Below are 24,374 nucleotides of genomic sequence, written 5' to 3'. Positions count from 1 at the left end.
TAGAGAAACTTGACAAGGGGTTAGTAAGGAACACAAAAGAAATGGAGGAATTGGAGTAAATAGTAAGGGAGGAGGATATACAATACAAAAGATATAACTGCTGTTAACTTGTGTGTCAGCCAGTTGCTCTGAATGCTGTTGCTATCCTTATGCCAATGATAGAGAACAGCCTGTATTAAGAATGTGAGCATATTATGCACAGGACCCAAAACATAGCACTCTTACATAGCATAAGGAAGGTTGTGCTTAATAGATTCAGACTTTGACGTTATTACCTTTGGGGCTTGATGTTTCTTTCACAAGCTTCAGTGCAGCCCTGAGTTTCCAATATGTTTTGATGTGGGAAATAGCTTCGCCTTTGACTTATGGTTATCTAAGTGCCAGGTGGAAATGTTATTTGCAGCCTTTCCATTGTGACAGCAGTTGTGCTTTTGTGATCAGCTGGATGTGGAGTGATTCAGCTGAAAATTAATAATTATGCGGGTGAGGGTAAGCTCCGAGTTGGACCAGCTCTCTGAGCCAGTTACTGCATGGCTATCTGAATTGTGGGGGAGCAGAACAAGGGAAGGGTTATGAAATGCAGATACTGGTGTTATTTTGGCAACAGTGTGGTCATAGGTTAGATTGATCTGATGACTAAACAACCTCAGATTATGTCCTTCCAAAAAAAAAGATTTGCAGATTCATGAGCAAATTACAAAAGAAACTTCTCAGCATGGTTGCTGCGAGCACCAATAATCAGCTGTTCGGCAAGTCTACACAGCCCTGTACCTGACCCATGCCAGTGGGGTTGGCTGCAGGCCTTTCATGCTCAGGATTTTTAATGGTCTTCCATTCCTCTTGACAATCTGTGGGTTGGTTTTATTTTTAACTTAACAAAACACAAGGACAACAATAGGTCTGAGTCAGATTGTTTCAGTGGCAATGAAAAATATTTAAATCACAGAATCTTTAAGGTTGGAAAAGGCCCTTAAGATTGCCAAGTCCAACCGCTAACCTATCACTGCCAAGTCCACCACTAAACCATATCCTCAAGCACATCTACCCTTCTTTTAAATATCTCCAGGGATGGAGACTCAACCACCTCCCTGGGCAGCCTTTTCCAATGTTTGACAACCCTTTCGGTGAAGAAGTTTTTCCTAATGTCCAACCTAAACTTCCCCTGGCGCAGCTTGAGGCCATTCCCTCTCGTCCTATCGCTTCTTAGTAGGGAGAAGAGATTGACCCCCGCCTCGCTACAACCTCCTTTCAGGTAGTTGTAGAGAGCGATAAGGTCTCCCCTCAGCCTCCTCTTCTCCAGACTAAACCACCCCAGTTCCCTCAACCTCTCCTCATAAGACTTGTTCTCTAGACCCGTCACCAACTTCATTGCCCTTCTTTGGACATGCTCTTGACATTAAAGATGTTAGGTGAGAGAGAAAGCTACCCTCTGGTATTTTCACGCAGAGAGGCAATAAGATGCCAATGTCACTGATCAGTTATTCCTGTTTTAAAGGGTTGCCAGAGGAAGCATTTGAGCATCTGGAGAACCTGAATTACCTGTACCTGGCAAACAATAAGGTAAGAGGCTCACAAGACTTTCGGACTTCTGTTCTAATCACGTTCTGAAAGTTAAAGACAGAAAGAATAAAGACAAGCAAGTCTTCAATTCTTTTAAAATATATCCTATGTAAGTAAAATTGTGCTAAATTGATATTCTAATGCAGGTTCATCTAAGGTGAAGGCAATCAGTATGATAAAAAATTAGAGGTTGCACATGTCAGTCTATTCTGAATGCTTATTTATTTGTGCAGCTGGTGAAAGGTTTCCCTTGTGTGTGCAGAGAGCCCCTGCATTTATAAATTACCACTGTCCGGTAGGTTTTGGATCAGCTGCACACAGTGTTGGTAGCTGCCTGTATGCAAGTAAGCTGTAGGGTAACGATAGGAAATGCTGGAGATCTCAGGCTGGTTGAAAAAACTGTGAACAAACACATCCTAATTCCTTTGTTTGGGCTGTCAAGATCTGTAAAAAGCTATCCAGTTTTCCCTGATTCCTATTCTTACAAGGTTTGATGTGGGGGATACCCACACACAGCGAAACTGAGCAAGTAGTGAATTTTTTCTTTTAGTGGCAGTGGTAGGAGCTGAATTTCTTTTTTAATGGAGAAGATCCTAGGTGTTTTCGTTTAATGACCCAAGGTGGATGTCATGACAGAAGCACATCTTCCCTGCCAAGGCTAGGAAGTGAAATAACTTCTCACATACCCTTAGAGCTGGGGGTTCCCATTATGGCTTTCTTTCTCCCCAGCGATTGTCCACAAATATTTGCTATAGATGGAACTGGGATGCCACAGAAAAACATAAGTTAAAACATCAGGCAGATCTTTGTTTGTCTACAAAAACCCTGCCCTTCCATCCGCCCCCCCCGCCTTTATATGCATGTCTGTATATATATTTTATTCTCCTCTTAAAATCTGTGACCTTTTGATGTTCTGTTTATATACATGTGGCCACATTCAGGTTTCAGTCAGGCCAAGACATATCCAGAATCACTCCATAGATTTCTGTATGGAGTGATTGAGAATAGAACCCATTCCTTAGTACAGTAACATTGTGTTCTTTTCTCCCTTTCAAGCACCATTTCCATATAACAATCTTGGCAGTTAATAACTCCATAAAAAGGAAGAAGCCAGACTGTGACTAATATTCCAGAACTTTGCACTCCAATTTTCCCTGTGTGACAAAACAAAGTGTTTGGTTTTTCTGGCTTTACTGTAGAGAGAAAAAGATCCCAAAAGAAAATGCAAACATCAGCGAATGTCAGAACTAGTTACAGTGAGAAGTTGTGGACCCACAAAATAATACATTTCTTTATAAGTCACAAGCCAGGGCAAACCAGATTGGCTTCAAACTGCATCCACTCTGCAGCAGGAAACACTGCAGATAAGTAACTGTGGTGTCTGGAGGAGAGCAAGGATTTGCTGGTAGTTTGCTCCTTGTTTTATGGATTATCTTAATGCTGCTTTATCTTCAATTGTGATCCCATCAGATATAGCTAAATTGTCTTACGTTAAACTAGCATAGCTGGTTGGAGAAGAGAAATACCGTAATAGGCTAAAAGCCTTCTGTGGCTTATGAGTAGCAAGTACTTCAAGTAAAGAATGGGTGCTATAGTTTCCTTTTTAATTTTTCACCCCACTTTCATAATTTGTATCTATCATATAGTATCCACAGTAAGCCATATTAATAAAAGAAATCTCTTCCACCAATCTGTAGACCAGGTCCTGAGCTGTCATTATTATTTACTAAAAGTTGGTGATTTCGGTGACAGAAGTTTTTACATTTCTCTGTATCCACAAAGTGATTCACCTGGATCTAGTACTTCTGTTTATATCAAAGCTTGTTATAAGCAAGAAAACTTGTTCTAAAACTGGTAATAACTTTTGTATAATCCTGAGTTCATTGGTTAACTCATTAGTTAAGAGTGGAGAAACACTGCCATATGGAAAGGAAGATCCAGCAGTAAAGCTGCAAACAAAATGCAGCTGGAGAAATGCAGTTTGCTCTCAGCAGGCAATATACTAGACAAATCTATTCAGTCAACTTTATTTCTGCTAACAGTTACAACAGTGCAGCATTAATCCTTCAAGCAGTCAACCAGTGGAGATCAATTAGTCTCATGACTAAGCACTGAAATGCCAAATCAAAGTCCTGAGCAAGTGAAAACTCTTTCTGGATGAAACTTCTTTTCCTCTTTCCTCTTTTCTTGTGGTTCTGATGGCTTTTGTTTCACATATCTGAGCCATGCCCTTTGCTTTGTATAAAAGTTATGACCTAATAGACTGTGTTTCAGGAGAAAAGCTTTAAAGTGCCACCATGTATGAAAGTGATTAAGTCTATTTCCTGTGTCTGAATTCTCAATATTATGTCTCAGTAGAGACTTATTTCTTTCTGAAGCACTGTCAGACCTTCCTAGTCAGAGATGAGTGCCTTTATCCACTTCCCTGAATTCATATCTCCCAGGTCAGGAGGTGAAAGATTACAGGTAAAGCCAGGAGTGGTGCTGTAGTAACTGTTGTAATATGTAAAACACCTATTTCCACTGCTTATCTACTATCTGGAAATACTGATAGGAGTGTGATTTGTGGGAAAGATCTTTCTTGTGTTTGTGACCGTTAAACATTTAAGACAGCTTAAGGATGGAGGTTTTGGCACAGGTGAAAATGAAAAACAGTCAATAATGTACTTCCATCTTTTAAAAAATAGGACTGTATTATGAGTCCAGTAAATTGTAAGTTCATGGATATAGTCCATCAGCGTACACTTGACAAACTAGTAGAGAGAGAATCTAGGCACCCTTTAGGTAAATACATAGTTTAAGGCTTTGGTTAGGCAGTTCTCCAGTAAAGTGTCTGTTCTCTCACAAATTGCTCATCTTTTAAATATTTTTGGTTTTACATTATTATTAATAACCAATTGCAATTTTATTGTAATAAAAATTTGAAAAATAAGTTTTCTTATCATGTGAGTCTTGCTGTGCCTTGCTGGCTATAAGGACTACGTTCTCTTTCACACAACAGTACTACGAGGAAGAAGCTTTATTGATTCAAAGAATTTCAGGCTAGGAGGCAGATCTCTTCCATTCCCCAGAGTTTCCCATCCTGATCTCAGAGCTTTAGATGACAAAGATTTCAGTGTCTCCCTAGAAAAGATGTTCTCTCCAGGGCCTTTCAGGTTGTACATAAAATATTGTAAAAGTGTTCTCATTAGTGTTACGGTTGACATCTGTAACCGTGGTGATTGCACCTACCTACTGCAATTCAGTAGTGTTCTGTTTATATACTCAAGGATCATACCTACTACAGCACTGCGTTAAGAATTTGTTTCCCAAGGGCTTAATCTTGATGCATAAATCAGCTGGGCTTATGCTTTCCGGAAAACTGTCCTCCAGCCTGTCTTGTAACCTGTTTTCTTGATTTCTAGATGAATGACTTGGCTATTAGCAGCCACTCAATGAACCTAGCTATAGTATTATCTGGATGCTCTGTAAAACTGCACTTTTTTGATCATTAGTTTTCACTCCACCAATTTTTGTTCAGATGCAGATGTTCCTAGCATTTTTTTTTTTAAATCACTGATAAAAATAACAACAGGACAAGAGCAAACACATCAAATCCTACACCCTTCGTCAACTATGAAGTTTTGGAGACAGGACCTTTCTGTATTTTGTTGCTGATACATCACTTGTTCAGTGAACAAAGTATCACTGTACAGTAGGTCTTTGCTTTGAAGTCCCATTTGATATTCCATCATTTGGCTCGGATATATTCCTGTCCTTTGGGAACCTGAATCCTCTGTTGAAAAGATCATTGTAAATGGATGAAATACTGGATCAGGCATATGAAGTGTCTATTACCCCGGCAATCTACTTTCATAAGGGAGGAAGTAGTAGGCCACCGTGAGGTGGGTCGGATTTTTTTGGCACAGCTGTCTGAGGAATTAGGAACAATAATAAACAACGTGTTTTCTCTCTGAGTAACAATTTCTTGATATCTTCCACCAAAAAGACACAGGACTCTTCCAACCAAAACATTCGCATATCTTGGAGCAAAAGTCTGTCTCCTTCCTGGAGAGATTAGTGAGTGAGGACAATTTGTTTTTGTTCATGCAATCTGCATTCAGTTTCATTTATTTTTGCCTGTTTAGAGAAAATAAATTTGCAGGTGTTTTGTTGCTGGGCTAATACTTGGTTAAAACATTTGTTACATTTAATTGGAATACCCTGTATATTTATTTTGCAGCTAACCGTGGCTCCGAAATTCCTACCAAATACCTTGATCAGTGCAGATTTTGCAGCTAATTATCTCACTAAGATATATGGGCTCACATTTGGACAGAAACCGAATTTGAGGTAAGGGATTGGGAAGTAAAACAATAATAGTGTTTGCCACTGCTTAGAGGCAGTTGGTGAGTGATAAGAAACTATCTGGCTAAACCATGTTATTGCCTACTTATGTTTTTTGGAAGGAAACTGGTTATGTTATTCTCAGCATAAAATATCAAATAATCTCTTTGACAGACACATTCCAAGGGCTTTTACTAGCTGCTGGATAAACTAGGTAAAAATCAAATTGTGTCCATCTTATTTTTGTATCAGTTATGAGTTGAAAGTTGAACAGCTTTGGTTTCCCAAAATGGCAATTAACTGTTTAGAAATCCCTAGTTTTATTATAGTCCCTTCATTTAAAAAGAATCAGGTTGAGATTACAGTACTCAATGCAGTTGAGTATAACTTAACTATATTAAAACTAAGAACTTTAGCACCTTCAGAAGTGGTCCATACCCTCAGGTCATGTTTCAAACGTCTCTCTGCTAGTTTCAGGTTGTGATTTTTCTTAGCTGTATCCAATGCAGCATATTGGCCCATCTCAAATTCAGATGCACGTAGACTGCCTCCTGTGAGATATGGTATTTTCTGAAGGCATTTTAAGTAATCTCTACAGACACTGCAGCATCTAAATCCTGCAAAGAAATCTCAGACTCTGTTGGTAGCAATTTACGCATCCAAGTTTAGAAGCAGTTAATAATAGCTGACCCAGTTGAGCTCCTAGAGCCCAGCCTTGTGACAAATTGAAGAACTCTCTGTTCCCACTGAATTCATTGAGAGCTGAAGCTACTCTGTACTTATTAGGCCTTTAGTCTTATAGGCTCTCGGTAGCTGAAAAGGCTGAATCACTCACTGATTTCTGGCAATGTCTCATCATGAAAGAAGCTAGATTTATACATGTGTTCTTCCTTAATCTGAGTTGCAGAAGCTGCTGTGTTTTGATTTCGTATTAAAATTCTTGCACTCTTCTGAAGTGATTTTCACATTCTCCTATACCAACACTAATTTTAATCAGAATAGTACCTCACTGGTTTCCAAGATTGCTGATAGAAAGTCCTAACACAGTTGTTTCAGTTGGTTTATTTGCCTCAGCAGAGTTCATGGCCTCAGGCGGATTATTTGGAAAGCAAGGTTTTCAGAAAGGCAAATATTTGTGAGTTGAAAGTACAGATGACTGTGCAGGGTGAACAGTATTTTCAATGTGGCTCTGAACTTGCTGGAGTGTGTGATCATACAGTTTTGTTTCCATACTAAGCCTTTCCTTCCTTCCAGAAAGACGTTGCCAAGTTCTCTGCAACTGGTAGAGAATCCAAGAACAAGTTCAAAAAGCACACTTTGACACTGTGCTCTTTTGCAGTTTTAACATGTCTGTACAATTTTAGCTGCCTGCTGCCTCTTGGGGTAAACAAAGAAAAGGAAGGGTTAATGGAAGTCAGTAGAATCCTATGATGTCTTTTGTTAAGAAGTCAAATGAATTCATTTAGCAGTTAAGCCAATGAAAAGCAGGAATAACTTCACAGGGGTCAATTGTTTTATACAGGATTGAAACCTGTGTAAGAAACAATGAATCATTTGGAGAAACTCTGTGAATATTGAAGGTTAAAAGTAAGAAGGGCAAAGGGAAAATAAGAAACTGTCTTTCTCTTGATCCCAAAGGTTCATTAAAAACCAAAACTCTTCCAGATGGAGTAAATCTGCTCTGTCTTTCTGTCAGTACTCTGTGCCGTTTTGAGTTCTAGGAGTAAGAGAGAAACTGTTTCCAGGGGAATTTCCAGCCTTCATGGGAGCAGAAAGAACGGAGGGGTGAGAGATGGCCCTCTCCTGAGAGATCTACAGGTTCATTTTGCAAGCCCAAGAAGCCAAGATTTGATTCTAAGTAGAAGTTAAAACTGGGGGCGTAGCTGTTAATCAGATATGAGCTCTAACCCTCTCGAGTGAGGCCACCACACCAACATTCTTTGTTTCAAACCACTGTACAATCCCAGACTTGCACTCAGTTTCTTGTTAGATACTGAGATTAGGGTACTTGTGAAATTTGTATTCAAATGCAGGTTTAGATTTTGAATAGACCTAAATTTCAGAGAGTGTTCGGACAAGCAATTTGGTTTTGCATCTGTATCCCTTGCTAAATTAAAGGGCACATTGTAAAAACAAATCTAATTATCTCAAGGAAAGAGGAAAAGATTGAAGTATAATTTTTAAACAGCTTTCCCTTGGTAAAAAAGCCCCTCAGATCTCACTATCTGTGTAACATAATCTTTCTTCTCCTTCCAACAGATCAGTGTATCTTCATAACAACAAACTTTCAGATGCTGGGTTACCTGATAATATGTTCAATGGCTCTGATAATGTGGAGATACTCATCATGTCCAGCAACTTCTTGAAGTATGTTCCAAAGAATCTCCCTCCAGCACTATATAAATTACACTTAAAGGTAATGCCAACAAGGTTTTGTATTCCTTTACGATTTTGACCAAGTACTGTGTTTGTAAGGGATTCAAACTACACAGCCAAGCCATTTCAGTGCACTTGGAAACATTCCCAGGCCCATTGTAAGTCTCATCTGCTCTATGCTCAACAGTAGCTGTCTCCTATGTCCTTACTTTTTTTGTTCATAAGTAACAGTGTGCTTTTGCAAAACACCAAAATGCTCACAGGGGACAAAAACGCTTCTCTGTGTTTTCAGGGGAATGCATTGCAAATGCCTGTGTGGTAGTGTTGTTGGTCTCTTCCCTGCATATAATGATATTACTACATATTAGTACAAGAAGGTAGATCATTCTCCATGGCCATCCAGTGATGGGCCTCCCAGTTAAGTTTGCCACTGATGATGCTGTTTTTCCTGACAGCTGCTTGCCCACTATGTACTGGCTTTGCTCACTAACTCATTTCACATAGACTACTGTTTCCTAGCATCAGTGATTTTTGTTTGCTACTGAACTGGCAATTCAGACAACACAGAGGAAATCTGGATCATCTTGACTGCTACAACTTCTCCAGCAATAGTGCAACAGCAGAAGTTGTGGTATTAACTAGTCTCCAGCATTTTTAATTTTGTGTCATCTGATTTCGATAAAAACACTTCGTCATGTCTGTGCTAGAGATTTCAGCCTTGTTAACAATGGGAGAGCTGCAGTGGTGGGGAATCCTGGTTCCGCTTGCTCCTAGTGTTGACAGCTCCTTGGACGTGTGTAGACTGGAGACTGTTATCAGCCCCTGGTCTTAGGCAGTTCTGTGTTCCTCCCAGCTTTCTTTTCCCTTGAAGGTTTCACTGCTAATTCTCATTAAAGTCTTCTAGAACACAGGCTTCTCCAGCTTGAAGAAAAGTAAAAGCAAACAGTCTGATCCTTTAAATTGCTAGAATTTCTCTGCAAAGTGTGAAGTTACTAGTCCCCTGCATTTTATTGCCATTTGTCGTGGTTTAGCCCCAGTCAGCAACCAAGCACCACACAGCCGCTCGCTCACTCCCCTCTGGTGGGACGAGGGAGAGAATCGGAAGAGTAAAAGTGAGGCAGCTCATGGTTTGAGATAAAGACAGTTTAATAGGTAAAGCAAAAACCGCACACACAAGCAAAGCAAAACAAGGAATTCATTCACTATTTCCCATGGGCAGGCAGGCGTTCAGCCGTCTCCAGGAAAGCAGGGCTCCATCACATGTAACGGTTACTTGGGAAGACAAACGCCATCACTCCAAATGTCCCCCCCTTCCTTCTTCTTCCCCAGCTTTATATACTGAGCATGACGTCATATGGTATGGAATATCCCTTTGGCCAGTTGGGGTCAGCTGTCCTGGCTGTGTCCCCTCCCAGCTTCTTGTGCACCCGGCAGAGCACGGGGAGCTGAAAAAGTCCTTGACCAGTGTAAGCGCTACTTAGCAACAGCCAAAACATCTCCACATTATCACCGCTGTTTCCAGCACAAATCCAAAACACAGCGCCATACTAGCTACTATGAAGAAATTTAACTCTATCCCAGCTGAAACCAGGACACCATCCATAGGTAATCATTATTTTCCAAAGGGGTCTCAGACTTTGAGAACTACACTTTGAACTCGTATCCTTCCCTGCTGTCACCAGTCGTGTTAAGGGCAAGGGAGCTGAAGAGAGAAATGAGCATTTTGTTTTCAAGCGCACTGCCTGTCTGTAGTAACGTTTACCTTGATACTGTGACTGGGAAAAAAACAGGACAACGAGAAGTGAGAGACAGCCAACACAGAACCAAAAGTGTCCAAAAGATGTCCTTTAGATGGGATACATCTTTTTTATTTCACTATTCATTGAGACACTCAGCCAAATCTGTCTGTGGTGGTATCCACTTTATATTAGTTGGCACATGAATCTAGGCCGGTCTGTCCATCACATTATTGTGTATACATGGATTGTGGGAAGTTTAACAAATTTCAGTGTCAGTTTTTTTTATATGTATCTCCTTTTATAATTCCTACAGTTTCTGTATGGAATTTCTAAGTGGAATTTAGTTTTATACTTTGTACAAGTCTGCCTACTGGCTACTCGAAGCCACACTAAGGCAACAGGACTAATTATTCTGGAATCCACATTTACATTGCAGGAACTGTACCTTTTGGAATGCCATTAATCCTGGAAGGATGGCTGCTTCCCAGCTTCCAATGCAATTCTTCCTTATGGTGAAATCTGTCTTACAAAATGCATAAATTTTGAGCAAACTCCAGGGGTAGTTGCCTAGATTACATTATACATTTGCACATAGATGGAAGGACTAAGAATTCAAAATAAAACCATCCAGTATGGGGCAAATTCTAAGTCCTTAGCCCAAACGTTCCATGGGGACTCAATAAAATTAGGTTGTAATATTTCAGTCTAATATTTGTATATATTTCTTAAGCAGAATTATAATGCCCCCTGAAATATCTTATGTCTAGCCCTTTGAAGTTTAATTGCCTGGTGTTAATTCAGCAGAACCTGAATGTCTTATGTTGTTTCATGTCAAGTAAAGAGCTTTGTGCTTCTGGTGACTCTAGAACAACAAGCTAGAGAAGATTCCCAAAGGAGCCTTCAATGAACTTACAGGTCTGCGGGAGCTGTATTTACAGAATAACTACTTAACGAATGAAGGAATGGACAATGAAACTTTCTGGTGAGACTGAGATCTGTGGTCTGCACTTTTGTTTCTGTCTGTGTATCTTTTCATGTACAGTAGTATATCTACTGAAAAAAGTACATCTTTAAAAGTACATTTATTAAAACTGCATGACAATTATGCATTTCTCTGCTAAGTCTATATGAAAAGGCTTAGATTCAGATGCTGCCATTCAAAAGCAAAGATCTGGGTGAGTGGTTTGAATTCACACTGCAGAATACTTTTATACAAAAGACACAACACTGAACATCAGACTGCATCACTCCCTGATTGCCAGAGACCCAGGTACTAAGCGCCTTCTGCGAAAGGCCACCTAGAATGATGCTGAAAGCTGTCTCTGTTCTTCCAAACCAGACAAAAGTGAGGTTACTTGGGACTTTCCAGTTTCAAGGGCAGTTCACTGGAAGTTAAGGCCAGACCTTCATCTTCACTAAAGCCAATTCTGTGTTTCTGTGAATGTGGCTTGAAAGCAGCCACAGATACACAGTTGTGAATTCATCTGGCACAGCTGTGCCCCAGTGCAGATGGATTGCTGGAGTAGGAGGGATGCAATGGTGCTGCTCAATAGCCAGATGGCTGGAAAAGCTTTGCTACAAACTGGTGCAACAGAAATAGCCTTTCGCTGTCCTAAATATAGCCTTCAAAAAGTTAACATTTGTGTCTCTGCTTGCATTTAGTGCTGCCCTTGTTCTACCTGAAAATACAGATCACATAATCTGTCCTGCCCATAACTTAATTCTGTGAACTTTTCTGTTTTCCAGACATGAAAATGTATCAAACTGTGCTTTACTTTTCTGCATCCCACTCCCAGAAACGCCCCTTAGTAATTTACCATAGCTGTGTTGTGTCCACCTCCAGGTCGTGTTGGACGTATCATAATTTCTGTTAAGATTTTGATGAACAGAGTATAGTGGCTGTAGCTAAGGCACCAGTCACAGTCAGCAGAGGGGGTGGACATTGCTCCTTGCTCTCATGATACTGTCTGTACAGCACGGCATAGCGCTATTGAGATGTACCAAAGCTGGGGAAACGTTACAGCTTGCAGCAATGAAGTGCTTTACCCAGAGAGTATATTTGCTCATTCAGAGCATGCTTGGATAGCTGTGAATAGCAGTGTAGTAACCAGTAGGCAATGTCTGTAAGGCATTAGTACTTGCATTTCCTGAAAACTTTCTGGTCATTTGCAGTGGGTTATGTAGTGCCATGCAGATTACAGTCTCATTTGAACTGAGAAACTGACCTGAAATATTAGGGAATAGAGGACTCCTCAGTCCTGGCATATAATACCATTGATCCACATCCAGTTGGTATAAGTGACTGGTCTCAGGATTTATTTTAGCTTCAGCTGAGTCCATGGAATCCAGATTCAGTAGCTTACACAAAGCAGCTCTAGCCCTGACTCACTTCCATAATGCTGGAGGGTCAGTAGAAGTTCACTACTTTAGCCTAGGACACTGAATTAGCATTTCTGCTTTTCATAAGAGTAATATTTCATCATCTAAAAAGCAGTCCTGCTTTTCAGTTTCAATATACACTTTCAGAGAGACAGAAATTACTCATGTTCAGGCTACGGTTCTGTGAAATCGAGAGCTAAATTCTGTGTTCTAATGCTGCTCCCATGGCATCTTTCTCGTGGTATTTGATCACTGAAATTGCTCATACATTGCTATCTGTGGTGTCAGATGAGAGAACAGTAGACTGCAAAACTGGTTTCAGGTCTCAGCCCAGTGGCAGTTTGGATGTATGTGGACTCTAGCAGATTCTCTTGCTAGTGTGGCTGGGGAGCAATGGCAGTGCCTAGTCCTAATCCCTAATGGCAGTATGGGAGCTTTCTGTTTTGCTGTCCACATCAGTCATAAGATGAGACAAAAAAGGGGCAGTAACGGGAGCTGTGCCATTAAGATGCTAAAGCAAAGATTGTAAAATCATAGGGAAAACTGGTTATTGTTTCACCTTGCAGAATCTAAATGGAGAGTGTTTTCTTTCCTGCTTTCCCAAGGAAATTGTCTAGTCTTGAGTATCTGGATTTGTCCAGCAATAACCTGTCACAAATCCCAAGTGGTTTACCTCGAAACATCGTCCTCCTCCACCTGGAGAAGAATGCAATTAAGGTGATTGGCAGAGATGTCTTGACCCAAATTAAGAACCTGGAGTACCTTCTGCTCCACAATAACAAATTAAAAGCCCGAGGTATTCACCCATTAGCCTTCCAGGGCTTAAAGAAGCTTCACACTGTCCACCTGTACAACAACATGCTGGAAAGGATTCCCAGTGGGCTGCCCCGGCGAGTGAAAACACTTATGATCCTTCATAACCAGATCTCTGAGATTAACAGGAATGACTTTGCTACCACTTACTTCCTCGAAGAGCTGAACCTGAGCTACAATAAGCTCAAAAGTCCCCAGATCCATCGGGAGGCCTTCCGTAAACTGAGGCAACTGAAGTCCTTGGATCTTTCTGGAAACAATCTCCACACAGTGCCCTTTGGCTTTCCAAAGAACTTGCAGATTCTGAAGCTGAAGGAGAACGAGATAAGCATCATCCCAAAAGGGACTTTGTCTGGGATGACAAAGCTGCGGGAACTGTATTTGAGCAACAATAAACTGAAAATAAACTCCATTTATTCAAGAGCATGGAGAGAACTCAGCAGTCTCCAGGTAGAAACATCACCTTCTCTAATTATTTTGGTAATGCTGATGTCCTTTTCTGTCTGCCTAAGCCAATTTGTATAGCACCAATACTAGATGCCCTTGATCCTCATTTTTGGGCTTGCATTGTAAGTGCTACACCTTCTGTTTCTAGAGTAGAAATTGCGTTCTGTTGTGCCAGAGGTGGGTACCTCCCACTGCTGACGAGGGTGGCGGTCTGCCATGTACTGCTAATGCTGAGAAATGTAAAGACATCTTTGTTTCTGAACCCTAATGGTGTCCTATATTTTCAGATAAACATTAGTGAATGTTGTCGTTAAAACTGAAATTATGCCTTTCAGATAGCTTGTCTCCCAAAAGATTTAAAATCAGCTCTGAAGAGAGACAGCAGGAGGAAGGAATGCATAAACAAAACCACTTAATTCTCAAAGCCCCCACATCAGCTTATAGTCAGACAGGCCAAGCTGTAGGATTTAGCAGCTCAGCTGGCTAAGGCACCTGGATAGCAGCTAGGAGGTCTGGATTCAATCAGCAGTCTACTCATTTGCTTAATTGTTGGAGAAAGTTAAACACAAACCATAAGGCAGGCAGGAACAATCACATTTCTGCTGTGCAAAATGACCTTTCAAAATTGTTAGACTGGTTGAAGGATTTGTCTGCATTTCCTTTTAGGCAACAGCCTGTTTCCTGCCACCTATGTCATGTGGCAGCCATCTATGGTGCATACCGTTAGGTCACTGTATGGGCAAAGTTTGTACATCTCAGAGCAGATCAGGGGTAAGGTCATGGAGCACATGTCACCCTGGCCCCCAGGGTGTTTTCAGACAATCCAAACGTTTATCTATGTGAACATTTCTCTTTCTGGTGTTCCTGGGAATAAACAATAGCTTGTTTTCCAGTTAATGTAAATCAGCAATGCATCAACAGTACCTGTAGAGCTGTTTGCAGGGTTTTCATCAGCTGCAGATCTGGTCCATGGCTTTATTATTACATTTTGCATTTGTTTGGTGCTTCAGTGGTGGTGGGGGAAGTGTGTGTGCACGTGCATTCGAATATATAAGATAAAAAGTAGTCGGAAGATAGATGCTGTTGAGAATTACAGATGCTGGAATTGTTTCACTGAAGTAGCATAATGAAATATAGGCACTGTCACCTCGATTGTTGGTTTTTTTTAAAACAAAAGTGGGTCATGAGACCCTTTAGGCAGCTTTAGTCGTTGGTTGGAATGACAGGCTTTCCTTCTTGAAAGGCCTGACTCATAGCTACTTCACGTTACTTTTATTTTACTGCCACTCCCTTGTAGTCAGCGTCAAGTCAGAGAAACACTTTGCTGAATCAAACATTGGCCCTCGCATTGTACCTACCTCACAGTAAACCCTGTTCATATTAAACAAGGTCAAGATAATAGCACATACTTAAAATTTTGTTAGACTAAGGTGCATTTTTAGCTGTTGCTTTTTTTCTGGACCAGTGTTACTACTTGTTACTTATTTCCATGATAGTATATATGAATCTTTTTTATCATTAAGGGCTTAACTGTGCAATTAGTTTATGAGTTGTGCACTGGAGTGGATTTGACAAATAACCATCACATAAGATCCTGATCATGCATGTACTTAGCGTACATTTCAGTCCACACTGTTTCCATGGAAATCACTGAAGGCTATCTGCAATTGCAAAGCTAGACATTTACATAATTGTTTGCCAGACTGGGATTATGTGGCGAATAAAACCACTGAAAACATGACAATCATTTGCAGAAGTGTAGCTCTGAATAACGTGTAGCTAGTATGTCAGTTTGGTCCTGTGAAAATACTACAATAGAGGATAACAAAACACTTACTTTGATCCATTCCCATGCTTAAAATTCACCTGAGAAATGATCATGGCCCTTAGTCCTGTTATCTTCATACCTTGGTCTGTGTTAGATTATTTCCTTATTCTGCAGTAGCAGCTTCCAAGGAATTCCCCCACATATCTGAAACACAGCCTGCTTGTAATTCACTTTAAGCAGGCTAAAGCCTGGGGACACAGATAAAGAAATGTTTGGACTCCTAAACAAAACAGCATGATGTCTCATGTGAAATCGTGATGCTAAATGGTATTGTAAGAGAGCGGTATTGTCACGGCCACAATTACCTTGATGCAAATTAGAGGCAGGTTAAATTAGTTTATGCTACAGTAGATATCACTTTTTCCACCATGAACTCAAACTGAACCTTTCTGCATTGTTGACAATTTACAGTTTCCACTGTACACACAGTGTTTGTCATTTTCCTGACCTCACCACAAGGGAGGGGATCTGAAGCAGAGTCACCAAAGTACCATGTGAAAAATAAAGCCCATTTCCAGATGATTTTCAAACACAACAAATCCTGGATAAGCTTTGCATAAACATCTCACTTCTGTGCTGTTATTGTACTAAGTTTTTTATAAATGCACACATATATATGTATGTGTGTGTTTTTATAGACTTATATGTGTGTTTTATATATATGTATAAAACAATGGATAAACTTCCAGAGTGTGTGTGTGGGTTGTATACAGCCATCCTTTGGAAGCCTACTTGTTGTCAAACTTAAATCTCATTTTGGACTGTTGCTAATATTTAAATACAATTATTTATTTGACCCCTTGTTGTCTCTTCCGTGCAGTCACTAGACATGGCTGGCAACCAGCTGACTTCTATCCCATCAGGCCTGCCAGAATCTCTAGAATATCTGTATCTTCAGAACAATAAGATAACAACTGTTTCAGAGAATGCTTTTGAATCCACACCCAAAATAAAGGGGATTTATCTCAGGTAAGGTCAACCTTCCACTTTAATACATAAGACTTTTCTGCTTTATCTACTTTTTAATTGCTTACCTTTTAGAAAGTATTTAAATTCCTAACTTCCTAAATAAGCAACTTTGTTTTATAGTAATGTATGACAAAACTATGTCTACCTGCTCAGAAAAGACATGGATAGAAACAAGATTTTCTTTCTGTTTAGACAGTTTGTCCTTTCTGTGCTTATTAGAATGGATTGGGCATGTTAGAAATTCTGGGAAGTTAATGTGATATTCCAGTATTCAGCTGTGGACTAAAAGTTTACAGTCCACTTGTAGGACTACAGCTTCGCCTGTGTCTGTTAGCCCTGGATTTTGACGAAACCCCCCTCTAGTGAGGCGTGTGTGACTAATCTTGAAGTTGTGTGCCTTCCCTTGATAATTTTGTCAGAAATAGATGACCAATTACAACTGTGACAGTTATATAACTACATTTAGAAAGCTTTTCTGTTTTTCTTTTTTTTCCTACTCTGTCCGTTGGATGAGGACCTTGTTTTTACAGGTGACAGATTCTGACCTTTTTTACATATAATGTAGAGTCACAGTATTGTAACTGTTATAAGTATTTGATTAAGCTGATCCCATGGATGAATTCAAAAAGCCTAGGCTGCCTGTTGCACAAGACTAAATAAGGCCTTATTTTGTCCGTATGCAAATCAACTGTCCTGTAGTTCTGAATAGTTCTGAATCATACCTTTTTGGATAAATGATTCCATACTAAGCAAATGAAATTACAAAGTCTGGTGTAAATTACAGCAGTCTGTCTATTCAGCTGCTCACATTTATGAGATCTTAGTGAATGCTTGGATGCAAACCAGAAACCACATACCACATTCTATATTTCTATATAAAGAGAAAAAAGGAATTTGCAAAACTGTTTTGCTAACATATTTAGGAGGCAACTTCACCCAGGCTAAATTGTATTTCTTAATGGGAGGCTATTAATCACTTCAATGCTGTGAAACAATAAAATGCATCTGGAATATTAGTCAGAACATGATTTTAAGTATGTTCAAGTGTAATGGACCAAGCAGTATAAGTGAGAGGTTCTTAAATTGTGGATTAGTTTATTTATATTCTTGGAACCCCAAAAAACAGATCAAAAATTATTGCATATTGCTTTGTTTCTGAAGGGATACTTTGTATTAGTATTTTGAGTTTTGTGGGAGAAGAATTAAACTGGGATGACACAGAATCTAATTAAAAAGCAAGTTAAAATTTGAAATGTGGGCTATGGAGCAGGTGCTTTTCCTCTCTGGGAAGGAGAAAGCAGAATACAAAGAGAAAGAATTTGTGGGGGAGGAATTCCAATATTACGATTTTTTTCCTTGCAGAATATGATTATAGAAGGGGGAAGAGGGCCTGGGGCAGAAAACAGTAGTTTTTTGAAAGCTTGGTCAGTGAACTTGAAATCAGTGGGAGATTCTTAATGTTTCCCAATATTTTCATTCAGAGCCCTTTGTGATGACACAGAGTGCTGTGAGCAAACTTTGTTCAGTCACTGCATTTGCCTGCTTGTTAATCAGTACCTGTTTTCCCTTCTTTCTTCTATCCAGAGGAGTCAGTACTCTTAGAGTGCTGTTGCGGGTCAGTATAAAGTTAGAGTAACTTGGGTCAGTGCAAGTTAGAGTAACTCTACAGAATGGTTTCCTCCTAGTCTCCTCATTTCTGTGTTCGATATAAAAACGGGCTTATTTTAATAGGAAGGTCTTTTTGTTTGTTTGTTTAAAGGTTTAATAAGATCGCAGTTGGAGCACTGAAGGAAAGTACCTTCCAAAACCTAAAGCACTTACAGGTACTGGATATTGAAGGAAACCTTGAATTCAGCAACAGTTCAAAGAATAAGGATGACTCAGAAGAGGAAATGGAAGATGAGGAGGAAGAAGAGCTGAGATAAAGTGTGAACTCACACAAGCACATCATGTGGGAGGTAACAGCTGTAGTTTAATTAAATCAAGGACCCACTTCTCAGGTGCTTGTGTAAATAATTCCAAGTATGGTTGAAACAGTGGGTGTCTGAGCCCTAGACTCTAAGTCTTCCACTAAAAAACATGACTGGGAATCGCAGAATCAAAAAGGGTTGAAAATACATTATTTTGTAAAATGAAAGAGTCAGTACAGATCTGTGTTTTATCAGAGGCAGTGGACTGTTTGTGGTGGCCTCTGCTTATGGCCACAGCAGACACAATGGGTAAATATGAAAGTCATTATTTACTAGTTCTGATAATAAAAAATGAAAAGGTAATTCATGATATTTTTAAGCAACTCATTCAAAAGGAAAACAAAGAACAAACTGTGAAGCTTACTGATGTAGAAGGCCATGTGAGCTGAAAATGGATTTAAAAAGTTAGACAAAATAAAGGAAGATTTAACAGACACATCGGTATCTGTTAAACATGGCATTAAGTTTATAAGCTCTATCTCAAGCAGTCCTTAAATCACTGACCACTCAGAGTGGGAAGATAATACTATACTTGGTGTATTTCTTATGGAAAGTATATCTACTTTGTGTCACTTTTGGAGATGGTATACAGGACTGGATTGATGCCTGGTACAGGATAGCCAGTTCTCACAACGGCCTGTGCTTTCACTACTGGTAAGTCTTGGTGAAGTTCATTGCTCACTTCACCCAGATTGACTGAAAGGCCTCTGGCCAGTTACAGGTTGTGATAGCTGCTGCCTTTGATTCCAGACTGGTAGTCTTGAAATTAAGATCTCAGTATTTCATAAACAATCTAGCCAGCTGCTTGATCTCTCTATTTGAACCTCTCTTCAGCTGGAGAAGAAAAGATGAAGGGAGAGTGACGTTTGAAGAATATGCATGTTTCCATAAGAAGAATAGGGATCTGCTTTATGCATCTCTTAAGCATTTTATGTTGAAAGATTATGAGGTTCAAGACACTACCCTCTACCTTTGAAGATCTAGACTCTAAGACATGAAAAAAGATGTTGAATTTTGTCCTAAATCAACATTTTACCATGGAGAATGACACTATAAAGTGCTAGCAATAGTGCTAATATGCTGAAAAGATGATGGGACAAGGCAGAAACTCTTTGGAAAGTCAAACATTAGACCTCCTGGCTAGGCTATATGAGGACTTTGTGAGAGAATAAATAATTTATATCTGCAGACTTAAAGTACATATAACTTCTGAATCAACACATCTCTGGTTTAGTTTGGGGCGCATGCAACATGTCAGCAGGTACTAAGTTTAGCATATTCTGAATTCTGTATTCTATTATGTAATTGATTTTGTTTTTCTGGTGTTTTGCAGGAAAGCATATGGAAAATTACATATATGCCTATGTGTATATATCTATATAGATATACAGAGAACACTTAGCAAAACGTGCAATGAATTACGCAGGAACTGTCATGGCACTGGGCCAGGCTCATGGAAGACAGTGTATTACAGTGCCTTATTCAGGGAGAGACCCTGAATGCCTTTCCAAAGCTTCCAAATCATCTTATACAAGACCCTGGATCATAAGGGATTGCTCTGGAACTCACAAAAGCTGGCTTTTGTTTCTTCTGTTTCTCTTCCTTCACTGTTTCCATCTGTAATAACAATATGGGACTGTTTTGAACATATGCCTTCAAATGCTGTTTTTGTCAGTGCATTTTAAGTGAACCACGTATATGCTTCTTTTCTTTCCTCCGCCCCAAAGAAGCTGTTGTTGATTGGGCAAGATGGATAATTTGCAGTGGTTTCATGTATGGAGCAGTATATGAGGCATTTTGGTCATCAAGAAGCAGTAATAATTTTGGATGCAACTCTTCCTCTGTTATAACAATGTGTATATTTGGCTGAGAAAAACAAAGTAAGGCTGGATCCCATAATATTTTATCTCTACTGCCAAAGCCTGCAGTATGTGCCTGTTTTAGAAAGGTTTTAAGATAAAACAATTGCTCTTGTGAATATATATAAAAAATCTGTATGTCTGCCTTCCAGAGCTTTGGTAAAGTTTCTGTCTTGCTGTTGTTAGCCCATATGGCAGTTGTATGAATGTCTCCAAAGGTATGTCCAGAAGACTGAGTAACAGTATGCGGTTTAATATATGTGGTAGAATTTTTCACATATTGTATATCATTCACATTAAGAGTCAGAAGTGACACTAATGAAGCAAAAGTGATAAGTGAGGGGTGTCTTAGGAGAAAACTGTTAAGCGTCAAGAGAAATTTCTGTTTAGTTTGAGCCTGGGGACAGTGCCTGTTGCTGTACTCTATTAAAGTCTGTTTTATGGTGTTGAGTATTCTCAGCTCCTGTTGAAATCACAGAAAATAAGGAAACCAAGCGAAAGAAGACCTACAGAGGTACCTGGATGGCAAGCTGCTTATTTGATTATAATGTCCTTCATCTAAGGTAGCTAATCTGCTTGAGGAGATGGTCTTTTCTTTTGAGGATTTCTGATTGAACATGTGTTGTTTTGCATACTGCATTCCAGGATTTACTTGGAAACACAGTTGGCTTGATTTTTCTTACCACCTGTTTTTCCTGCTGGAGAAGATCTAGTTCCACACTCTCCCTTTGGGTTCCCATAGCATGTGACAGTAATTTCAAACTGATATTTCCTACCTTAGACAATTCAACACAATCATGAATCATAGAAGGAAAGATGCTTCTGAAAAAAAATAAAAGCTTGGCCCTAACAATTGCAAAAAACCCTGTATTTTCAAATATCAGATCTACAGTTGAGCAATAAAATAGCTTTCCAACTGACTTTTGGGATAGATTTCTATGTAAAAAGTCTACAGAATATAGCTCAAATCAATTTGCTATCTTCAGCAAACCCCAATGGAACTTTTGCCAGTCCTTGGTGAAACAGATAAATTTATTATACTCCTGAACAAGATGAGAATATGCAGATCTGTACAGGTTTTTTTTGAGAACTGTTTGATTATCTTTAAACTTCAGTCCCTTATACCGTAATTCTGTGAGAAGTCGGGTGCCCCAGACTCCCTTTGAATCCCTTGTGAGTCTGATGTGGTGAATGTGGGGGTGAAGGTACATTTTAGCACCTTGTAGAATCGGGCCCAAAATTTCAGGATGATACATACACTGTTAAACTGCTTAATCAAGCGTCAGCCTTTGCCAAAGGAGGCCCACCTACAACTGAAGGAGCATATCCCATAGACCAAGTAGAGTTTGGAAACCCTTTCTCAAGTTTGTTTCAAAATAATTGCACAGTGAATCTGTCCTTTAAAGGGGACTATGTTTCCCAGCATCAAAAATATCCCCAAAATCACCAAACCAAAAAAGACACCCCTTCCTCCCAATAAAAGCCTCAAAATCCCCCAAGACCAATGTCTTTTCCTTGTCATGTAAGAGATTGATGAGGAAGAATCACAGGCTTGATTACTCACTTACCTGGTATCATCAGCACCTATGACACTGGACTTAAAACTGTCAAACCAAAATGGTAGTTCATTTCTTTCTTTCAGAGGAATAAGAAGCTCCATGAGAGATGATGAGGAAGAGTCAGAAGTCCACTGGACTCAGCCCATATATTTTTTTGGCTGTGGGTGGTACCTATAATCCAAAGGTCCAGCCCAGACCTCAGGTGGAGCAGGACCCAGGAACAAGGTCTACCTTTATTATTTCCTTTAGTGAAAATTACAAGAATTGGGAAATTGGCCTGTCCTTAGGCCACAAAGTTGAGCCAGAAAGAGACAACACCACTGCTGTTTTCATGTAACTTTCTTCCTGTGAATTGCTTGGATTTGGGAAGGAGAATAATAGAACATTTTAAAGGCTGAGATAGATGTATGGATAGTGAAAACTTGAAGTCTAAAACATTCAGTTGGCAACTTTATTCCTAATTATGCATTTGCACGTTTGGTATTCATGTGTGGTCTATATGCAAACTGAGGTCTGAGTTTATTTGCTGTTTTTATTTTAAAGGCCATGTTTCCTCGTTACAGAGGATACTACACAAAATGGGGGTAAATGGAATTTTTCTGAGACTGGACACGATTTTTCTCAGCCACAGGAGTATAAATGCAGCACATGAACTATCAAGAACTCAACAGGCACCAAAAATACCCTTTGGATAATGAGCTTTTATTTCAGATGGTGGGCACGTAGCCCGACTGTGTCTGCAATGTGGACAGGCTGTTCTGCAGCCATTCTCCCCCTTGTCCCTGTTCCCTCAGGCTCCTTGCCCCCATGGGTGTCCCCTCTTGAGGATTGGGGTACCCAGTGCCTGCTCCCTTCCCACTCCCTCCTCTGCATGCCCTCCCTTCACATCTGCCCCGCACTGCTCCGCTCTGGGTAACCCCAGGGGCTTGTTATTTGTGGGCTTCTGGGAAAAAAGGCCAAGGATAATTGTATATTCCCCAGAGGTTTTATCCCCCCACAAGGGCGTTATGGCCCCTTTTCCCTCCCTGGATGCTGGGAGGGGCTGCAGGGCCCACGCTGAGGTGCCGAGGACAGACTCGATCTGGGGAGGCTATTTCACTCTGCTCCCCATGTTCACAGAAGTGGAGGGCTCCTCCTGCAACAGGAGCAAAAAGAGGCTCCACAAAGGAGCTGTTGCCATCCCACCTGCTGTGAGGAGAGGAGAGGCCCCGGCTGTGGCGGCTCCTTTGTGGGGAGGGAGGTGGCATGAGGCCGAGGCCTTCCTTCCTCTAAGATGGCACCCTGCAAGCCCTCTGCAGGGGACAGCAGGACCTCGTGGGTGACTGGATGTCCCCAGCCTTGGCTGGCAGGAAGGGTGAGTTGTGGGGGATGCCAGCAGCCATGCCACCAGGGAGAGAGGCAGGGTGAGGAGCTGGGGGGACTGGAAGGGTGAAGGACCTTTGTGGTGTGGTGAGGGGGCTTGTGCTCTGCCTCAAAGGCCTCCCCACACCATGCTGTGGTGTTTAGGGTTTAAGTGTTACATTTAATGAAAAAGAGGTGCTTTACACAGTAAGTAGATACTCTTCAAAGGCAAAATGACTTAAGAAAGAAAAAAAAGAGCTTCAAAAGGAAAACTTTTGACCAAATTTGAATGGGGATGTGGTGGAGGAAGGCTGCAAAGTGCTCCCTTGGGGGAGCAGTGGCAGCTCCTAATGAACCACCAACTGCAGACCTCTGGCAGCGGTATGGCATCTCTGCAGGGCTGCTTCCTCCAAGAGTTGCCAACCACCCTCCTTGCAGCCAGCTTGGGTCAGACAGTGATGCTGGGGTGAAGATCTGCTGTATCTTCTGAGCTTTGGGAACTTGGGGATTATTTTCATTAGCTCCCTCCCATAAATACTACAGGATTGTCCATTAAAAGGGCTGCTGGGGAAAGGATCCTCCAACTTCTGTATGTGCTGAAGAGTTAGGCTGGCAGGCCTGCTCCTAAGGCATCTGTGGTACAAACCCCTTCCTCCTCCTCTGCTTTGCAAGGCAGATAGAGGGGACTTTTCCTGAAAAGGCTGAAGATCTGGAGTAGCAGAAGTTGGGTACATGCAGGAGTAAGGCTACGGACCTACATTAACAAAGTGGATGAGAACAGGGTGCCCTCCTCCCTGGGACCCAATGCCATTTCTTCTGCTCCTTGGTGGTCCATGCAGAGAGGGGAGGCAGGAGGGCTCTGATTGAAACGTCACATTTGTTCTCTTTTGACAGTGGTTCCTGCTGGTCAGTAAGGGTTTAGTTTATGATGCTGTTTGTCACCATGTTGACAGAGTCCACTAACATTTTTACAAATTTGACTTACAAAAAGATAAGAATAAAGACATATTTTCCAAATTATATTTTTGATAGGAAGCAACCTCTTGGAAAGCTTCTATGAGCTAGTCCAATAACCTATTAATTAATTTCACTCTATACTGTAATATTGGTGAGTCTTTCTCCCTGAGTTTGGGAATAGATGTCCTAAAAACTTAAACTTATATAAAGTTTTATATAATGTGAATTTAGCCTTGTTTTTTCAAGGAAGT

At 40.5% G+C, this 24,374-nt stretch overlaps 1 protein-coding gene across 3 annotated transcripts in view; it reads left to right on the top strand.

Moving 5' to 3' along the window:
* The window catches only part of PODN (podocan), a 28,111-nt gene extending 7,395 nt beyond the window's left edge, over positions 1-20,716 (top strand). For all 3 annotated transcript variants that reach the window (XM_075097602.1, XM_075097601.1, XM_075097603.1), the window contains 8 exons: positions 1,496-1,560; positions 5,783-5,892; positions 8,146-8,302; positions 10,868-10,983; positions 12,986-13,643; positions 16,289-16,437; positions 18,197-18,395; positions 19,741-20,716. In XM_075097602.1, the coding sequence (XP_074953703.1) occupies positions 1,496-1,560; positions 5,783-5,892; positions 8,146-8,302; positions 10,868-10,983; positions 12,986-13,643; positions 16,289-16,437; positions 18,197-18,362 (1,421 nt within the window). In that variant the 3' untranslated portion in view covers positions 18,363-18,395; positions 19,741-20,716. The remainder of the gene's footprint in view (positions 1-1,495; positions 1,561-5,782; positions 5,893-8,145; positions 8,303-10,867; positions 10,984-12,985; positions 13,644-16,288; positions 16,438-18,196; positions 18,396-19,740) is intronic.
* Positions 20,717-24,374: the final 3,658 nt, after the last annotated feature.

Source organism: Phalacrocorax aristotelis, chromosome 6 (genome assembly GCF_949628215.1).
Source record: "Phalacrocorax aristotelis chromosome 6, bGulAri2.1, whole genome shotgun sequence".
Taxonomy (NCBI): domain Eukaryota; kingdom Metazoa; phylum Chordata; class Aves; order Suliformes; family Phalacrocoracidae; genus Phalacrocorax; species Phalacrocorax aristotelis.
Note: the sequence above shows the minus strand (reverse complement) of the source record. Positions and strands in the feature narration are given on the sequence as shown.